The 19,244-nt window shown below is 43.0% G+C and overlaps 2 protein-coding genes across 3 annotated transcripts; both read right to left on the bottom strand.

The window, feature by feature from the left end:
• Positions 1–129: 129 nt before the first annotated feature.
• LOC143421757 (inverted formin-2-like) lies at positions 130–3,344 on the bottom strand. 2 transcript variants are annotated; one of them, XM_076891439.1, is made up of 10 exons: positions 3,111–3,344; positions 2,958–3,028; positions 2,721–2,841; positions 2,422–2,586; positions 2,095–2,185; positions 1,598–1,720; positions 1,182–1,526; positions 1,013–1,081; positions 711–767; positions 130–551 (listed from the first exon to the last, which is right to left on the bottom strand). In XM_076891439.1, exons 1-9 carry the CDS (start codon positions 3,228–3,230, stop codon positions 712–714), a joined length of 1,161 nt encoding a protein of 386 aa, XP_076747554.1. In that variant the 5' UTR covers positions 3,231–3,344; the 3' UTR covers positions 130–551; position 711. The 2 variants fall into 2 exon arrangements, with proteins under 2 accessions (XP_076747554.1, XP_076747555.1); XM_076891440.1 differs by lacking the exon at positions 1,013–1,081 and having other exon boundaries at positions 133–551; positions 3,111–3,340.
• A 6,369-nt stretch (positions 3,345–9,713) lies between these two features.
• Positions 9,714–12,789, bottom strand: LOC112432444 (inverted formin-2-like). The gene is made up of 10 exons (XM_024801006.2): positions 12,670–12,789; positions 12,517–12,587; positions 12,280–12,400; positions 11,981–12,145; positions 11,654–11,744; positions 11,157–11,279; positions 10,741–11,085; positions 10,572–10,640; positions 10,270–10,326; positions 9,714–10,110 (listed from the first exon to the last, which is right to left on the bottom strand). The coding sequence occupies exons 1-9, from the start codon at positions 12,787–12,789 to the stop codon at positions 10,271–10,273; spliced, it is 1,161 nt and encodes a 386-aa protein (XP_024656774.2). The 3' UTR covers positions 9,714–10,110; position 10,270.
• Between the last annotated feature and the right edge of the window lie 6,455 nt (positions 12,790–19,244).

Below are 19,244 nucleotides of genomic sequence, written 5' to 3'. Positions count from 1 at the left end.
ACGGTCCTAGGGACCGAAAATGGTCCCGCCCGATCAGCGGGCGAAGCCGCTGCTGCACGCCGGGAATCAGGCTTCCTTTCCCGCAGGTCTGTTTAAGCAGCCCGCTGTTTTCCAGCAGGGGTCAAATGTGAAGCAAGGGCGCCACCCGGTGGACAAATAAAAAAATTACAACTCTAAGGCCTCCTCCAAAATGAAAATGAAACTTAAACATCGACGATCCCTTTGACCGTAATTAATTTGCAGTGACAAATAGCGTTTATAATGGGTTTCAAGGGGCAGAAATCGGCCACGAGGTTCGATAGTGGATGTATGCCTTTTATTCAGCCATTTAAGCTCATTTAAAAAACTCAGACTGAAATTTTAAAATAAAATGGGAAAAAAAATACATGTTTGAAAATTTGGCTATACTCCATTAAACACAGTGGAAATGGTGTGGAATTAAAAAACGCAAAGGCCACGAAATGGTCCCAGGTTCTACAGAGGGTTTTAAACACTTTGTTCTCCTGCAGGTCCAGTCCTGTCGCCACAGAAACAAGTCCTGACCCATGTACCTGGAACCATAGAAGAAGAATAAAATAATAAATGATATTTAAAAAAAGACCTTAAATCCCACAACATAAAAACATTTCGACCAATGAAATGCTTTAGAGTGAAGGACAGCAGTGAATCGCCGCTGACGTGGATTTATGCACAGCTGCAGGTGAGCTCACCTCACTGAAGGATGCATTTTTTCTTTTTCTTCAAACGCTTTCTTCCTGTGTGGCCTTCTGGAGATCAAAGAGAGGATACGATTGGTCGGTTTCTAGATATAAAGCTTATTTCATCATCAACACTAAAGGATGTTCTATCATCGTCTTGATGAGACCTTACAGCCTGAGCCTCAGCTCACCATGTCACAGGAAACACTAATGTTCAGGAACAGGAAGTGACCTCATAGACTCAGAGCTACATCACAACAGCCAGACTGACCCGGCTACATCACCATGGTATGGCAATCTCGACTCCACTCAACTGTAATCTGCGGCCGAGTCTCCGTCACTCTGCTGCAAACACTGAACACAACTTGATCTGTGTGGGTGGGCTGTGGGACAGGAAGCATTAAAATTTCCATGTTTCAGAAACAAACAGCAGCACTGAGCGTGCTCAAAGCCTGAAGCAGAGAGCACAGCGCCTCACTCTACCTGCTGGGCTGGTGTCTAAGGTGTTTGATGCGTTCCGGGGAGCAGAATCTTCCGGGTTAGGATCTTTGCTCCTGTTGACCTGGGTCACATCCTGCTGACTAGCTGTGTGCTGGACTTCCTGCTGCGCCGGTCTGGTGTCCACTTCAGACTCCGGACCCTGGACCTCAGCTGCGGGGCGTTCACAGAGGGCCTGGAGCTCTGAGGCAGCTCTGTCTGGCTCTGCTGGCTCCGGTTCTGGTCTGGTTCCAGCAGGTGGATGTGTGGGAGTCCGGACCTCCTCCCGAGGCTTCTCGGGAAAATCTGGCTTATCTTGGGCCGGTGACATCTGCGTGACCCCGGGGTGACCTGAAAAGGAGAACTTGATCAAACGAGCAGTAGTGACAAGAAAGTCTGCAGAAGTCCTGCCGGGCTCTCACCTTCGACCCCACCGTCCGGCTCTGCCCGTGGGCTTGTCTTCCTCAGCCTGCAGCCCTTCCTGATCTCGGCCAGCAGGTTGTCGACGGTGCATCCTTCGTCCCAATTGGCCATGTCTGTCCTAACTGCAGCACAGACACACGTTCCCCTGTGAGCTTAGCGCACGTGTCACAAACAACAGGTGAAAGCTGTCACTGCATCACCTGACAGCCTCACAGGTACAGCAGCATTTAATCTTTACAAACTTTCTTCTCGTCCTGATGCTGTCACATCATTTCCTTTAAATATTCAGCTGCTGATAAACTGTTGCAGAAAAATGTTGCTGATGTCAGCTATTGATTCTCGACCTGTCCGTCACCGGCCCTTCACATGTCTCACCTGTTCTCCACTTGCACTTGACCTGTCCTTCACCTGCCACACCTGGAGAGACAGGTGAGGGACACCTGTCTCTCCATTTAAGGAGGGAGGATTTAAGGTGAAATAATGGTGTCTGACTTACTGATCTTTCTGGTGGGGGCTTCTTCTCTCAGTTTCCTCCCTTCCTCCAACCTCTTCCTCCTCTTCTCCTGCTCCCTGTGACCTTCGTTCTCCTGATCGAAGAATAAAAGGAACACACAGTTCAAACTTCAGCAGGCTAACCGGCCCCCCAGAGAGGGCGGAGCTTAACATTTACAGGGAAACAGGACTAATGTGTGGCAGCTACCACACTTTGTCACGGTTCAAGTCAGAGCCGATTGGCTGGCTGAGACATAGTTTAAATGACACATGCAAACGTGCGGCAGGGTATGAGTCCTGCAGACTGAGCCGCACTGCGATTGGCGCTGACCTTGAGGGTTCGAAGGAAGAGGTCTCTGAATGCCTTGATGGTGCTGAAGAGCTCTTCGAGGGAGAAGCTGCTGCTGTCCTCACAGAGGTAGGCGGACAGGTGCTTCCTCTGCTCCTCCACAGATGACAGCAGGAGTTGCAGCTGCTCAACAGCCTGCAGGCTCTCCTGGTAACACCACATAAGAACAACAGGTAAGTTCACCTGGAACAGCAGGTCTGTCCCACTAAAACGGTGTCAGTGAGTGTACAGACTGGATTTATCTGCCCGTAAAGGTGACAGCCTCATCCTGAGTGACTCACCTGTATGGTGGACAGGTACTGCTCCTTCATGTCGTCAGATGAGGAGGAAACGCTCCTCTCTGAGTTTTTCAGCCGTTTGTTTAGAGTCTTTGTTTCAGACTGAATAGAGTCCAAGCTGAGCCTGCAGGTGGAGTCAGAGGGCAACATTTAACACCGCTGCAGGCGAAACACCTGAGCTACCACGTCACAGACTCCACCCAGCAGTCTGTACGTGACTGAACTCCTATATGTGTTTACCCAGCAGCCTTTGCACAGATCTCCAGGTCATCGGGCAGGTTGAGCAGGTCGGGGTGATTCTCTTCAGCCTCCTAAGGGTCACAAACAGCAGCAACTGAATTATTATGAGAATACTGCAGTATTCCCCAGTATTCGTAGTATTCCCAGCATTACCTGCAGGATGTGGTGCAGCAGCGTGACTCTCGACTTGTTGGCTTTGGTTTCGGTCAGTTTGAGCAGAGTGCTGATCTTAAAGCCTTCAGCATTCCCCGTGTGAGTTCCCTGATGGACCATACATCACATGACTAAATCAGACTACCAGCCTTTACATTTTATTTCAGCTAAATAACAGACTGATTTATGATTTGGCAACTAAATGAACTGTCTTGGTAGACAGTCTGTTGGTAGATTTGTGCTGAGCTAATAGTTGGTGCTGAGTCACACCTGCCTGAATGTGCAAACAAATAAAAACAAAAAAAACAAACAAAACTGTTAGATTTGTATTGTTGATTGTCATTTATGCTTAGAAATATTTACTTATATATGCTTAGAGTTTTGTAATTAGTTGTAGATTGGTAGAGGTTTTGATCCTTGATAGTCTGCAAACTTTGTGTGTATTAGACAGCACTTTGGGAGCATGAGAGGTCATACCGTGTCTTATTATTTTATGGTAGGATTAACGTAGTTGCGTCTGTTCTAGTCTAAGTGCTCTTTGTTTAGATGAACTGCAGGACTTCCTCACCGTGTTATCTAGGATGAACCATCTAGGGTGAGGGGGAGGCTACCCTCTTCCTGACCAAGGATGTTTGACCCTTTGATCAGCAGTCCACACACACACACACACAAAAGAAGTTTTGGTTAAATCGCCCAAGGGTCCCAAGCGTCCGGTGAGTGTCCGGTTTTGAAATCGCCCTGGGTGTGTGTCCCGAGCGTCCCTTCATTGGGGTTTGTCGCGCGAGTGGGTGAGCGTGCGTCCCACAACTGGGTCAGGGTCCCGAGCGGTCCGGTGTGAGTCCGGAGTAGGCCTATTTTGTGTTGTTGTCATTGTTGTCGTCGTCGTCGTTTTTGTTGTTGTTGTGTGAGTGTGTGCGGAGCAGAACACGTGGTCTGTAACACCGACTGTTGTTGTTATCATGGGTTTCTAAGCAACCAAGAGTGAGTTAGAGGGAGAAAGACGTTTGTGCTGGACTTTGCTCCTGGCAGCACAAAGTATTTATGTATAAAAGAGAGAGAGCGAAGGCTCCACAGCTGCGTGGGTGCACGCGAATGCGGTCGCGCGGGTTTCACGCGGACCTGAGCCGTGCGGTTAATCGCAGGCTTATAAATGGAAGAGATTCAAATGTTAGAAGTTTTCAGAAAACACACCAGCCTTGAAGAGTGTGTGGAAAAGGCCAGCCCACATCAGCAGCTGTGCTCTGGTGGGTGGCTTTCCCCCCACCCCTTCCTGACACAAAATGTTAACAGCCTGTGTGCCAAACCATTGAGGTGGATAGTTGTTAAAAGTAACCTACATTAAACTTGTGGTTGCTTAAATTCAGTACAATGACATGTGAGGAGAAGTGATATAGGTAAATATTTAAACTCATGAAGTGCATAGAGGCACTTGACCTGTGTGGAAGACTGTCGTCTTATTATGAACCATTGTTGAGATATAGAGCACATCTGTGAAAACAACTAATATGCTCAACCCTGTATGAAACATCTAAAAATACATGATGGAGAAGCTGTGTTGAATATGTAAGTGTAAGACTTTGCCACTGTGGGCAGAGCATGCAACTACTGTGTGATGTCGCGTTGCAGTTTTGTTTTTGTTTTTTGAGCTGATGAGCAAGCTACACATTATCAGATCAAGAGCTGTCTGAGAACTACTCAAAGAGAGGGAAACAGAGAGTGTGCAGCGTTTCCATGAGCAGTTTTTCTGCACCTTGACTCGTGTGTGTGTGTGTGTGTAGCATCAGCATCATGTTTTTGTTTATTTGTTTTGTTGGATTAAAAATAATTAAATAAACTGGTGATCATGCTTATGGATCACCATGGCACATATCTCCAGCCATATGGTTTATTTATGCAGATGAAAAAGTGAGTGTGAATGTGTCTGACATCACAGTGTTTTTGTGCGCTGTGTAAAAGTAATTGCCTTTGATTGTGAGTGAGAGCGGTGATTCTGCAGGTCACCAGCTATTGTAACGAAAAAAAAAAGAGTGAAAAAGAAAAATCATAGGAAAAAGGTTTTGTGTTGATCAGCCAAAAACAACTACAATTTCATTTTCTGCTTTTAAGAAAAGACTGTTCACAAAAACACACACAGAGAGAGATGTGTGTTGATTAAGCAGTGATGATAATAATGAAATGTCTTAGTTTGTCACTTTCAGGTGAAAAGCAGACCTGAATCAATTTTCCACATGCAGCAGTCGGAAGAAAGTTATAGTTTAACATCATTGGAAACATGCAGGCCAAGTTTCTGGCTGACTTATTTACAGCGCCATGTGTCTCTCAACCTCACAAGCAAGCAAGCTCTCACCCCTCCCTGAAGACAAGGAATGCAGCTCCAAAGCAATAACATGATAAAGAGACAGCAGCAAGTCCTGAGCAAAGAGTCCCAGCAAAGCAGCAGCAATGTGGACAAACAGTATCAGAGAAGAAGAGCAAACCCATCATCCTGACTGATCGGATGGATGGCACTGTGTTTACAACAGGCTGTGACTTCACTGTGCATGTGAAGAAAACGTTTGAGGAGAACTGAACAGTTGGAGTTTGACATTTGCCACCTGTGGAGTAAAATGGCAAGAAGAGACAGTGGAACACAGGACAAAGCTGAAGGAGAACTGCCGGCTGTTTGGACTGTTGAAGTGGGAGAGGACAAAAGAGTGAGAGGACAACAGAGTGAGAAGACTAGGTGAGAACACAGAGGAATGCTGTTATTTAATGTGGGAAATCAAAATTTGGGTTAGCAAACCTGGGGAAAAGAAAACTGACTGCTTAAGTTGGAAAATTGAGACGGAGTCTGAAACATTGCGAAAATAGAAACATATACAAAATCACACACACACAAGCAGAACATGCATTAACCCTACTAACAATTCCAAACACAAAATGACTCATGAAGACTCATAGCACATTAGTTAAGAAATGATTAAATAATAGCAGAGAAATGTGTAGGAAAGGCAGCTTTAAGAACATGCTCTGCTGGAGATGCAGCTCCACAGACATGCATTAGACCTGCCTAATAACACAAACCCATGCAATGAAAATTAGCTTGTTATCTTTCATCAGTGTTACAATAGTGTCAATTTAGCAGACACTTGTTATCAAATACTGAATTTATCCTAAAGAAAAAAATTGACTCTACAAGTTGCAGGACAACAATTTAACTTTTGTGGGAAAAAAAAAAAAAAAATCCTGGTTTGATAAATCAGTGATCAGACAATAAATTTAGTGTTAAAATGGTAAATTGGGAGAAGCTTCCTGCTTGATTGAGGCAGCATAAGTAATTTACTGTATGAGGGAAATTGTCTTTTGTGATACTATTTTGAACATGCTTTTCTGTCGTCCTGTCAACTTAGTGGGTTAATAGCTGATATGCAAATTAGTTGATCGGTTTTAGATTAATGAAAGGTGATTGAATTCTAGCACGAGTGAATGAGATGTGTTGGAGTTTGTTGTGTGTTGAGTGGAGACTCTAAAACACTGAGTTTCCTGCTTTGATGTGCGAGTGAATCCTGTATTTAGATACACAACTCTGAATACGTCAGAACAGACTGTTTTGTGAAGTGCATGACAGCATGTCACATGTTTTATGATGAAGGGAAAAAGGAAAAATTGAATAAAATAGATCTGTGGCTTAAATGAGTGAAGAGCACAGACCGGGTGATTAAACTCATAGCTAATATGACATTAGGGTTATGTTGTGTGTTGTGCAGCTGATGGTTGATTTGGAGTGAATCTAGCTGATGATTTTTCTTTTGTTGTGAAGTTGAGCCTGCCGATTAGTATGATGGTATGATGAACCATGCTAATGGTATGATTTACCCTCCTGAGATGAGGAGCTTGTGTCATGACTTAACAAGGCCTTTTTATTTTGATACTTTCACAGTGCACTGAGAGTTTGGTTTGATAATCTCTGTTATTTTTTATTTTTTTTTTCATTTTTGAACAAGTACTGATTTTTGCTTGTGAATTTCTTTTCTTTGAGCAGATCTGCAAGTCGGGAATTAAAAGCGTTACACGTCGTCAAGAAAATTGTTGCAAGTGAGTTTCTCCACATTTAAAATGGGTTCAGGAGGAAGCCACTTATTTGGGACAATTAGGAAATGAGAGTCCCCCCCAAAAAGGATTCAACGAGGAAATCCAGTCTAAATTATTTTTCTTTTTGAAATAACGTCGTTTTGCTGAGCGTGGAAACGAATGCGATGATAATTTCCACAATTAGCAAAAGAAGGAACCACTGAGTGAATGAGTAAGAATTTTAAAATATCTGACTGACTGACTGAACATGATTGTGTGAAGCTAACCCCCACCTGACAAAGGTGCAGATGAACCCATGTGTTTCCTTTTACAGGAGCAGAAAGATGACAGCAACACTCGAGGTTGCATGATGATTTAACCTTTTAAATGCCATTTTCTGTGTCTGTGCATTTATCAGGTGTGTTATTCATAGGCTTGAGTTGCTCACAGAGATATCTGTGACAAAGTATGCATACGCCTGCGCAAGCGCTAATATTTGCATTTTCTTTTCTTACAGCATGCCAGTTCTTCATGTGAATTGATGATGCGATTTATACCAGGACAACTGGTTGATGTTTTTTCCTACTACAGGATTTCTGGGTTTATGTGTGAGGAAAACTGTGTTTACAGGTTATGAGTGGTGATGCTGTTGCATTGTGTTGATGGGAAAATGTGAAGGTTACTTTGATAATGTGAATAACCTGTGTGAAATTTCCTGTGTTGAGAACTGGTGTTACTTCTTTCCACAGCTAGGGTTGACTTTATGGTGTTTTTATGGCACCTCTGGAACCTGTTGACCTGTGTCTGACCTCTGTCTGACTACAGTCAATGTGTATTGCTAATGTTAGTTTCTTTGAGAATGCTGTGGAAGATTCAGCTGAAACGGACAAGTGACATGAGTAACACAAATAAGAGATACAGTGTTTCTGGGATAGTTTGATATGGGCTCATTAGCTGGCCACTTTTGAGCCCATAGTAATATATAAGTGGAGTGACTTTGCTTAAGAGCAGTCACCGATTACATTAATGTTGCCTGAGTACATGGGATGATCCACGTCTGAGGCGACTTATGAAAATAATTGTAGTTTACTGATTTGAGAAAACCTGCACATATATGTGTGTGATGTAATGTATGTTGTTGGCTGGAAATACATTTACAAGGGTTACAGAATGTTTCCGGGGTGGAACCAATGTTTAGTCTGTTGTTTGGGGTGACAATATTTTCAGTTACACGCCACACTCGGTAGAGCGCAGCATGCTTTTCGTCTCTCTCTGGTGGTGGTAGAAACATGTAGACGTATGCAACGGAGTGTTCGACTATGGGAAAGAGTGACACTACAAGAAGCGTTTCATTTAACCCCTGCAAGTTAATGCGGCCAATGAGGTATGCAATTTGTATATGTTGTGATAGAAAATAAGATGTTTGTTTGTGATAGAGCGAGCGAGTTTATGGTAACCACGTGTATATGTTAGCATTTTGTGAAGGTAAATTGTAAGAATTTGTGTTGTTTAAAACCCCTGGGGGATCTTAGAAAAATGCATACACTATTGGTCTTAGAGCCACAAATCGACCACGCCCAAAAAAGTGCTATAAAAAATTTATATATTAATATTTTTTTCCACTTTAAATTAGCCAATCTTTTAGACCTACTTCTCCTTGAAATATTCATGTCAAGTTTTAATTACATTTCGCGGATTTTAACCCTTTATATCCCGGTTTCGTCACATGAGCGCACTGCTTTTTTTGCCCCAAAAAACAAAAAACTTGAATATTTTCCAAAAAAAACATTTGAGGTAATATTCAATTGTTATTATAATTAGGCCTTTGGATGGACTAAAGATTGGCACCAAGAGTCATTTCGATCGCCTTTTATTTTTTTTCCAGGAGCGCATTTCATAAAATGCACACTATCGACCACGCCCAAAAAGTGCAATAAAAATATTAAATATTAATTTTTTTTTTCACTTTAAATTGGTCAGTCTTTTAAAACTACTTCTCCCTGAAATATTCATATAAAGTTTTAATTATATTTTCGTTGTTTTAACCCTTTAAATTACAAAAAAACTAAAAAAAAAACTAAAAAACTAAATATTTTCCCAAAAAAACATTTGAAGTAATATTTGATTGTTATTATAATTAGGCCTTTAGATGGACTAAAGATTGGCACAAACAGTCATTTCGATCGCCTTTTATTTTTTTTTTTTCAGGACCAGAAAATGGTCTCCAGGCGGCAAATGCTCCTCCTCTAGGCCGAAATAAGTGCATGTTGCCGGGGTAAGTCGCGACGATCACCGGGGCACGATCACCGGGGACTGCTTTTTCCAGCCCACACGTCCGATACCACGTGACAACAAATACGTCATTTCCTGTTGACTAAAAAAAAAAAAGCACCCTCTCATGGTCCTAGGGACCCAAAAATGCTCCCGCACGATCAGCGGGCGAAGCCGCTGCAGCACGCCGGGAATCAGGCTTCCTTTCCCGCAGGTCTGTTTAAGCAGCCCGCTGTTTTCCAGCAGGGGTCAAATGTGAAGCAAGGGCGCCACCCGGTGGACAAATAAAAAAATTACAACTCTAAGGCCTCCTCCAAAATGAAAATGAAACTTAAACATCGACGATCCCTTTGACCGTAATTAATTTGCAGTGAAAAATAGCGTTTATAATGGGTTTCAAGGGGCAGAAATCGGCCACGAGGTTCGATAGTGGATGTATGCCTTTTATTCAGCCATTTAAGCTCATTTAAAAAACTCAGACTGAAATTTTAAAATAAAATGGGAAAAAAAATACATGTTTGAAAATTTGGCTATACTCCATTAAACACAGTGGAAATGGTGTGGAATTAAAAAACGCAAAGGCCACGAAATGGTCCCAGGTTCTACAGAGGGTTTTAAACACTTTGTTCTCCTGCAGGTCCAGTCCTGTCGCCACAGAAACAAGTCCTGACCCATGTACCTGGAACCATAGAAGAAGAATAAAATAATAAATGATATTTAAAAAAAGACCTTAAATCCCACAACATAAAAACATTTCGACCAATGAAATGCTTTAGAGTGAAGGACAGCAGTGAATCGCCGCTGACGTGGATTTATGCACAGCTGCAGGTGAGCTCACCTCACTGAAGGATGCATTTTTTCTTTTTCTTCAAACGCTTTCTTCCTGTGTGGCCTTCTGGAGATCAAAGAGAGGATACGATTGGTCGGTTTCTAGATATAAAGCTTATTTCATCATCAACACTAAAGGATGTTCTATCATCGTCTTGATGAGACCTTACAGCCTGAGCCTCAGCTCACCATGTCACAGGAAACACTAATGTTCAGGAACAGGAAGTGACCTCATAGACTCAGAGCTACATCACAACAGCCAGACTGACCCGGCTACATCACCATGGTATGGCAATCTCGACTCCACTCAACTGTAATCTGCGGCCGAGTCTCCGTCACTCTGCTGCAAACACTGAACACAACTTGATCTGTGTGGGTGGGCTGTGGGACAGGAAGCATTAAAATTTCCATGTTTCAGAAACAAACAGCAGCACTGAGCGTGCTCAAAGCCTGAAGCAGAGAGCACAGCGCCTCACTCTACCTGCTGGGCTGGTGTCTAAGGTGTTTGATGCGTTCCGGGGAGCAGAATCTTCCGGGTTAGGATCTTTGCTCCTGTTGACCTGGGTCACATCCTGCTGACTAGCTGTGTGCTGGACTTCCTGCTGCGCCGGTCTGGTGTCCACTTCAGACTCCGGACCCTGGACCTCAGCTGCGGGGCGTTCACAGAGGGCCTGGAGCTCTGAGGCAGCTCTGTCTGGCTCTGCTGGCTCCGGTTCTGGTCTGGTTCCAGCAGGTGGATGTGTGGGAGTCCGGACCTCCTCCCGAGGCTTCTCGGGAAAATCTGGCTTATCTTGGGCCGGTGACATCTGCGTGACCCCGGGGTGACCTGAAAAGGAGAACTTGATCAAACGAGCAGTAGTGACAAGAAAGTCTGCAGAAGTCCTGCCGGGCTCTCACCTTCGACCCCACCGTCCGGCTCTGCCCGTGGGCTTGTCTTCCTCAGCCTGCAGCCCTTCCTGATCTCGGCCAGCAGGTTGTCGACGGTGCATCCTTCGTCCCAATTGGCCATGTCTGTCCTAACTGCAGCACAGACACACGTTCCCCTGTGAGCTTAGCGCACGTGTCACAAACAACAGGTGAAAGCTGTCACTGCATCACCTGACAGCCTCACAGGTACAGCAGCATTTAATCTTTACAAACTTTCTTCTCGTCCTGATGCTGTCACATCATTTCCTTTAAATATTCAGCTGCTGATAAACTGTTGCAGAAAAATGTTGCTGATGTCAGCTATTGATTCTCGACCTGTCCGTCACCGGCCCTTCACATGTCTCACCTGTTCTCCACTTGCACTTGACCTGTCCTTCACCTGCCACACCTGGAGAGACAGGTGAGGGACACCTGTCTCTCCATTTAAGGAGGGAGGATTTAAGGTGAAATAATGGTGTCTGACTTACTGATCTTTCTGGTGGGGGCTTCTTCTCTCAGTTTCCTCCCTTCCTCCAACCTCTTCCTCCTCTTCTCCTGCTCCCTGTGACCTTCGTTCTCCTGATCGAAGAATAAAAGGAACACACAGTTCAAACTTCAGCAGGCTAACCGGCCCCCCAGAGAGGGCGGAGCTTAACATTTACAGGGAAACAGGACTAATGTGTGGCAGCTACCACACTTTGTCACGGTTCAAGTCAGAGCCGATTGGCTGGCTGAGACATAGTTTAAATGACACATGCAAACGTGCGGCAGGGTATGAGTCCTGCAGACTGAGCCGCACTGCGATTGGCGCTGACCTTGAGGGTTCGAAGGAAGAGGTCTCTGAATGCCTTGATGGTGCTGAAGAGCTCTTCGAGGGAGAAGCTGCTGCTGTCCTCACAGAGGTAGGCGGACAGGTGCTTCCTCTGCTCCTCCACAGATGACAGCAGGAGTTGCAGCTGCTCAACAGCCTGCAGGCTCTCCTGGTAACACCACATAAGAACAACAGGTAAGTTCACCTGGAACAGCAGGTCTGTCCCACTAAAACGGTGTCAGTGAGTGTACAGACTGGATTTATCTGCCCGTAAAGGTGACAGCCTCATCCTGAGTGACTCACCTGTATGGTGGACAGGTACTGCTCCTTCATGTCGTCAGATGAGGAGGAAACGCTCCTCTCTGAGTTTTTCAGCCGTTTGTTTAGAGTCTTTGTTTCAGACTGAATAGAGTCCAAGCTGAGCCTGCAGGTGGAGTCAGAGGGCAACATTTAACACCGCTGCAGGCGAAACACCTGAGCTACCACGTCACAGACTCCACCCAGCAGTCTGTACGTGACTGAACTCCTATATGTGTTTACCCAGCAGCCTTTGCACAGATCTCCAGGTCATCGGGCAGGTTGAGCAGGTCGGGGTGATTCTCTTCAGCCTCCTAAGGGTCACAAACAGCAGCAACTGAATTATTATGAGAATACTGCAGTATTCCCCAGTATTCGTAGTATTCCCAGCATTACCTGCAGGATGTGGTGCAGCAGCGTGACTCTCGACTTGTTGGCTTTGGTTTCGGTCAGTTTGAGCAGAGTGCTGATCTTAAAGCCTTCAGCATTCCCCGTGTGAGTTCCCTGATGGACCATACATCACATGACTAAATCAGACTACCAGCCTTTACATTTTATTTCAGCTAAATAACAGACTGATTTATGATTTGGCAACTAAATGAACTGTCTTGGTAGACAGTCTGTTGGTAGATTTGTGCTGAGCTAATAGTTGGTGCTGAGTCACACCTGCCTGAATGTGCAAACAAATAAAAACAAAAAAAACAAACAAAACTGTTAGATTTGTATTGTTGATTGTCATTTATGCTTAGAAATATTTACTTATATATGCTTAGAGTTTTGTAATTAGTTGTAGATTGGTAGAGGTTTTGATCCTTGATAGTCTGCAAACTTTGTGTGTATTAGACAGCACTTTGGGAGCATGAGAGGTCATACCGTGTCTTATTATTTTATGGTAGGATTAACGTAGTTGCGTCTGTTCTAGTCTAAGTGCTCTTTGTTTAGATGAACTGCAGGACTTCCTCACCGTGTTATCTAGGATGAACCATCTAGGGTGAGGGGGAGGCTACCCTCTTCCTGACCAAGGATGTTTGACCCTTTGATCAGCAGTCCACACACACACACACACACAAAAGAAGTTTTGGTTAAATCGCCCAAGGGTCCCAAGCGTCCGGTGAGTGTCCGGTTTTGAAATCGCCCTGGGTGTGTGTCCCGAGCGTCCCTTCATTGGGTTTTGTCGCGCGAGTGGGTGAGCGTGCGTCCCACAACTGGGTCAGGGTCCCGAGCGGTCCGGTGTGAGTCCGGAGTAGGCCTATTTTGTGTTGTTGTCATTGTTGTCGTCGTCGTCGTTTTTGTTGTTGTTGTGTGAGTGTGTGCGGAGCAGAACACGTGGTCTGTAACACCGACTGTTGTTGTTATCATGGGTTTCTAAGCAACCAAGAGTGAGTTAGAGGGAGAAAGACGTTTGTGCTGGACTTTGCTCCTGGCAGCACAAAGTATTTATGTATAAAAGAGAGAGAGCGAAGGCTCCACAGCTGCGTGGGTGCACGCGAATGCGGTCGCGCGGGTTTCACGCGGACCTGAGCCGTGCGGTTAATCGCAGGCTTATAAATGGAAGAGATTCAAATGTTAGAAGTTTTCAGAAAACACACCAGCCTTGAAGAGTGTGTGGAAAAGGCCAGCCCACATCAGCAGCTGTGCTCTGGTGGGTGGCTTTCCCCCCACCCCTTCCTGACACAAAATGTTAACAGCCTGTGTGCCAAACCATTGAGGTGGATAGTTGTTAAAAGTAACCTACATTAAACTTGTGGTTGCTTAAATTCAGTACAATGACATGTGAGGAGAAGTGATATAGGTAAATATTTAAACTCATGAAGTGCATAGAGGCACTTGACCTGTGTGGAAGACTGTCGTCTTATTATGAACCATTGTTGAGATATAGAGCACATCTGTGAAAACAACTAATATGCTCAACCCTGTATGAAACATCTAAAAATACATGATGGAGAAGCTGTGTTGAATATGTAAGTGTAAGACTTTGCCACTGTGGGCAGAGCATGCAACTACTGTGTGATGTCGCGTTGCAGTTTTGTTTTTGTTTTTTGAGCTGATGAGCAAGCTACACATTATCAGATCAAGAGCTGTCTGAGAACTACTCAAAGAGAGGGAAACAGAGAGTGTGCAGCGTTTCCATGAGCAGTTTTTCTGCACCTTGACTCGTGTGTGTGTGTGTGTGTGTAGCATCAGCATCATGTTTTTGTTTATTTGTTTTGTTGGATTAAAAATAATTAAATAAACTGGTGATCATGCTTATGGATCACCATGGCACATATCTCCAGCCATATGGTTTATTTATGCAGATGAAAAAGTGAGTGTGAATGTGTCTGACATCACAGTGTTTTTGTGCGCTGTGTAAAAGTAATTGCCTTTGATTGTGAGTGAGAGCGGTGATTCTGCAGGTCACCAGCTATTGTAACGAAAAAAAAAAGAGTGAAAAAGAAAAATCATAGGAAAAAGGTTTTGTGTTGATCAGCCAAAAACAACTACAATTTCATTTTCTGCTTTTAAGAAAAGACTGTTCACAAAAACACACACAGAGAGAGATGTGTGTTGATTAAGCAGTGATGATAATAATGAAATGTCTTAGTTTGTCACTTTCAGGTGAAAAGCAGACCTGAATCAATTTTCCACATGCAGCAGTCGGAAGAAAGTTATAGTTTAACATCATTGGAAACATGCAGGCCAAGTTTCTGGCTGACTTATTTACAGCGCCATGTGTCTCTCAACCTCACAAGCAAGCAAGCTCTCACCCCTCCCTGAAGACAAGGAATGCAGCTCCAAAGCAATAACATGATAAAGAGACAGCAGCAAGTCCTGAGCAAAGAGTCCCAGCAAAGCAGCAGCAATGTGGACAAACAGTATCAGAGAAGAAGAGCAAACCCATCATCCTGACTGATCGGATGGATGGCACTGTGTTTACAACAGGCTGTGACTTCACTGTGCATGTGAAGAAAACGTTTGAGGAGAACTGAACAGTTGGAGTTTGACATTTGCCACCTGTGGAGTAAAATGGCAAGAAGAGACAGTGGAACACAGGACAAAGCTGAAGGAGAACTGCCGGCTGTTTGGACTGTTGAAGTGGGAGAGGACAAAAGAGTGAGAGGACAACAGAGTGAGAAGACTAGGTGAGAACACAGAGGAATGCTGTTATTTAATGTGGGAAATCAAAATTTGGGTTAGCAAACCTGGGGAAAAGAAAACTGACTGCTTAAGTTGGAAAATTGAGACGGAGTCTGAAACATTGCGAAAATAGAAACATATACAAAATCACACACACACAAGCAGAACATGCATTAACCCTACTAACAATTCCAAACACAAAATGACTCATGAAGACTCATAGCACATTAGTTAAGAAATGATTAAATAATAGCAGAGAAATGTGTAGGAAAGGCAGCTTTAAGAACATGCTCTGCTGGAGATGCAGCTCCACAGACATGCATTAGACCTGCCTAATAACACAAACCCATGCAATGAAAATTAGCTTGTTATCTTTCATCAGTGTTACAATAGTGTCAATTTAGCAGACACTTGTTATCAAATACTGAATTTATCCTAAAGAAAAAAATTGACTCTACAAGTTGCAGGACAACAATTTAACTTTTGTGGGAAAAAAAAAAAAAAAATCCTGGTTTGATAAATCAGTGATCAGACAATAAATTTAGTGTTAAAATGGTAAATTGGGAGAAGCTTCCTGCTTGATTGAGGCAGCATAAGTAATTTACTGTATGAGGGAAATTGTCTTTTGTGATACTATTTTGAACATGCTTTTCTGTCGTCCTGTCAACTTAGTGGGTTAATAGCTGATATGCAAATTAGTTGATCGGTTTTAGATTAATGAAAGGTGATTGAATTCTAGCACGAGTGAATGAGATGTGTTGGAGTTTGTTGTGTGTTGAGTGGAGACTCTAAAACACTGAGTTTCCTGCTTTGATGTGCGAGTGAATCCTGTATTTAGATACACAACTCTGAATACGTCAGAACAGACTGTTTTGTGAAGTGCATGACAGCATGTCACATGTTTTATGATGAAGGGAAAAAGGAAAAATTGAATAAAATAGATCTGTGGCTTAAATGAGTGAAGAGCACAGACCGGGTGATTAAACTCATAGCTAATATGACATTAGGGTTATGTTGTGTGTTGTGCAGCTGATGGTTGATTTGGAGTGAATCTAGCTGATGATTTTTCTTTTGTTGTGAAGTTGAGCCTGCCGATTAGTATGATGGTATGATGAACCATGCTAATGGTATGATTTACCCTCCTGAGATGAGGAGCTTGTGTCATGACTTAACAAGGCCTTTTTATTTTGATACTTTCACAGTGCACTGAGAGTTTGGTTTGATAATCTCTGTTATTTTTTATTTTTTTTTTCATTTTTGAACAAGTACTGATTTTTGCTTGTGAATTTCTTTTCTTTGAGCAGATCTGCAAGTCGGGAATTAAAAGCGTTACACGTCGTCAAGAAAATTGTTGCAAGTGAGTTTCTCCACATTTAAAATGGGTTCAGGAGGAAGCCACTTATTTGGGACAATTAGGAAATGAGAGTCCCCCCCAAAAAGGATTCAACGAGGAAATCCAGTCTAAATTATTTTTCTTTTTGAAATAACGTCGTTTTGCTGAGCGTGGAAACGAATGCGATGATAATTTCCACAATTAGCAAAAGAAGGAACCACTGAGTGAATGAGTAAGAATTTTAAAATATCTGACTGACTGACTGAACATGATTGTGTGAAGCTAACCCCCACCTGACAAAGGTGCAGATGAACCCATGTGTTTCCTTTTACAGGAGCAGAAAGATGACAGCAACACTCGAGGTTGCATGATGATTTAACCTTTTAAATGCCATTTTCTGTGTCTGTGCATTTATCAGGTGTGTTATTCATAGGCTTGAGTTGCTCACAGAGATATCTGTGACAAAGTATGCATACGCCTGCGCAAGCGCTAATATTTGCATTTTCTTTTCTTACAGCATGCCAGTTCTTCATGTGAATTGATGATGCGATTTATACCAGGACAACTGGTTGATGTTTTTTCCTACTACAGGATTTCTGGGTTTATGTGTGAGGAAAACTGTGTTTACAGGTTATGAGTGGTGATGCTGTTGCATTGTGTTGATGGGAAAATGTGAAGGTTACTTTGATAATGTGAATAACCTGTGTGAAATTTCCTGTGTTGAGAACTGGTGTTACTTCTTTCCACAGCTAGGGTTGACTTTATGGTGTTTTTATGGCACCTCTGGAACCTGTTGACCTGTGTCTGACCTCTGTCTGACTACAGTCAATGTGTATTGCTAATGTTAGTTTCTTTGAGAATGCTGTGGAAGATTCAGCTGAAACGGACAAGTGACATGAGTAACACAAATAAGAGATACAGTGTTTCTGGGATAGTTTGATATGGGCTCATTAGCTGGCCACTTTTGAGCCCATAGTAATATATAAGTGGAGTGACTTTGCTTAAGAGCAGTCACCGATTACATTAATGTTGCCTGAGTACATGGGATGATCCACGTCTGAGGCGACTTATGAAAATAATTGTAGTTTACTGATTTGAGAAAACCTGCACATATATGTGTGTGATGTAATGTATGTTGTTGGCTGGAAATACATTTACAAGGGTTACAGAATGTTTCCGGGGTGGAACCAATGTTTAGTCTGTTGTTTGGGGTGACAATATTTTCAGTTACACGCCACACTCGGTAGAGCGCAGCATGCTTTTCGTCTCTCTCTGGTGGTGGTAGAAACATGTAGACGTATGCAACGGAGTGTTCGACTATGGGAAAGAGTGACACTACAAGAAGCGTTTCATTTAACCCCTGCAAGTTAATGCGGCCAATGAGGTATGCAATTTGTATATGTTGTGATAGAAAATAAGATGTTTGTTTGTGATAGAGCGAGCGAGTTTATGGTAACCACGTGTATATGTTAGCATTTTGTGAAGGTAAATTGTAAGAATTTGTGTTGTTTAAAACCCCTGGGGGATCTTAGAAAAATGCATACACTATTGGTCTTAGAGCCACAAATCGACCACGCCCAAAAAAGTGCTATAAAAAATTTATATATTAATATTTTTTTCCACTTTAAATTAGCCAATCTTTTAGACCTACTTCTCCTTGAAATATTCATGTCAAGTTTTAATTACATTTCGCGGATTTTAACCCTTTATATCCCGGTTTCGTCACATGAGCGCACTGCTTTTTTTGCCCCAAAAAACAAAAAACTTGAATATTTTCCAAAAAAAACATTTGAGGTAATATTCAATTGTTATTATAATTAGGCCTTTGGATGGACTAAAGATTGGCACCAAGAGTCATTTCGATCGCCTTTTATTTTTTTTCCAGGAGCGCATTTCATAAAATGCACACTATCGACCACGCCCAAAAAGTGCAATAAAAATATTAAATATTAATTTTTTTTTTCACTTTAAATTGGTCAGTCTTTTAAAACTACTTCTCCCTGAAATATTCATATAAAGTTTTAATTATATTTTCGTTGTTTTAACCCTTTAAATTACAAAAAAACTAAAAAAAAAACTAAAAAACTAAATATTTTCCCAAAAAAACATTTGAAGTAATATTTGATTGTTATTATAATTAGGCCTTTAGATGGACTAAAGATTGGCACAAACAGTCATTTCGATCGCCTTTTATTTATTTTTTTTCAGGACCAGAAAATGGTCTCCAGGCGGCAAATGCTCCTCCTCTAGGCCGAAATAAGTGCATGTTGCCGGGGTAAGTCGCGACGATCACCGGGGCACGATCACCGGGGACTGCTTTTTCCAGCCCACACGTCCGATACCACGTGACAACAAATACGTCATTTCCTGTTGACTAAAAAAAAAAAAAAGCACCCTCTCATGGTCCTAGGGACCCAAAAATGCTCCCGCACGATCAGCGGGCGAAGCCGCTGCAGCACGCCGGAAATGACGCTTCATTCCCCGCAGGTCTGTTTAAGCAGCCCGCTGTTTTCCAGCAGGG

This window comes from Maylandia zebra, linkage group LG13 (genome assembly GCF_041146795.1).
Source record: "Maylandia zebra isolate NMK-2024a linkage group LG13, Mzebra_GT3a, whole genome shotgun sequence".
NCBI classification, from domain to species: domain Eukaryota; kingdom Metazoa; phylum Chordata; class Actinopteri; order Cichliformes; family Cichlidae; genus Maylandia; species Maylandia zebra.
Note: the sequence above shows the minus strand (reverse complement) of the source record. Positions and strands in the feature narration are given on the sequence as shown.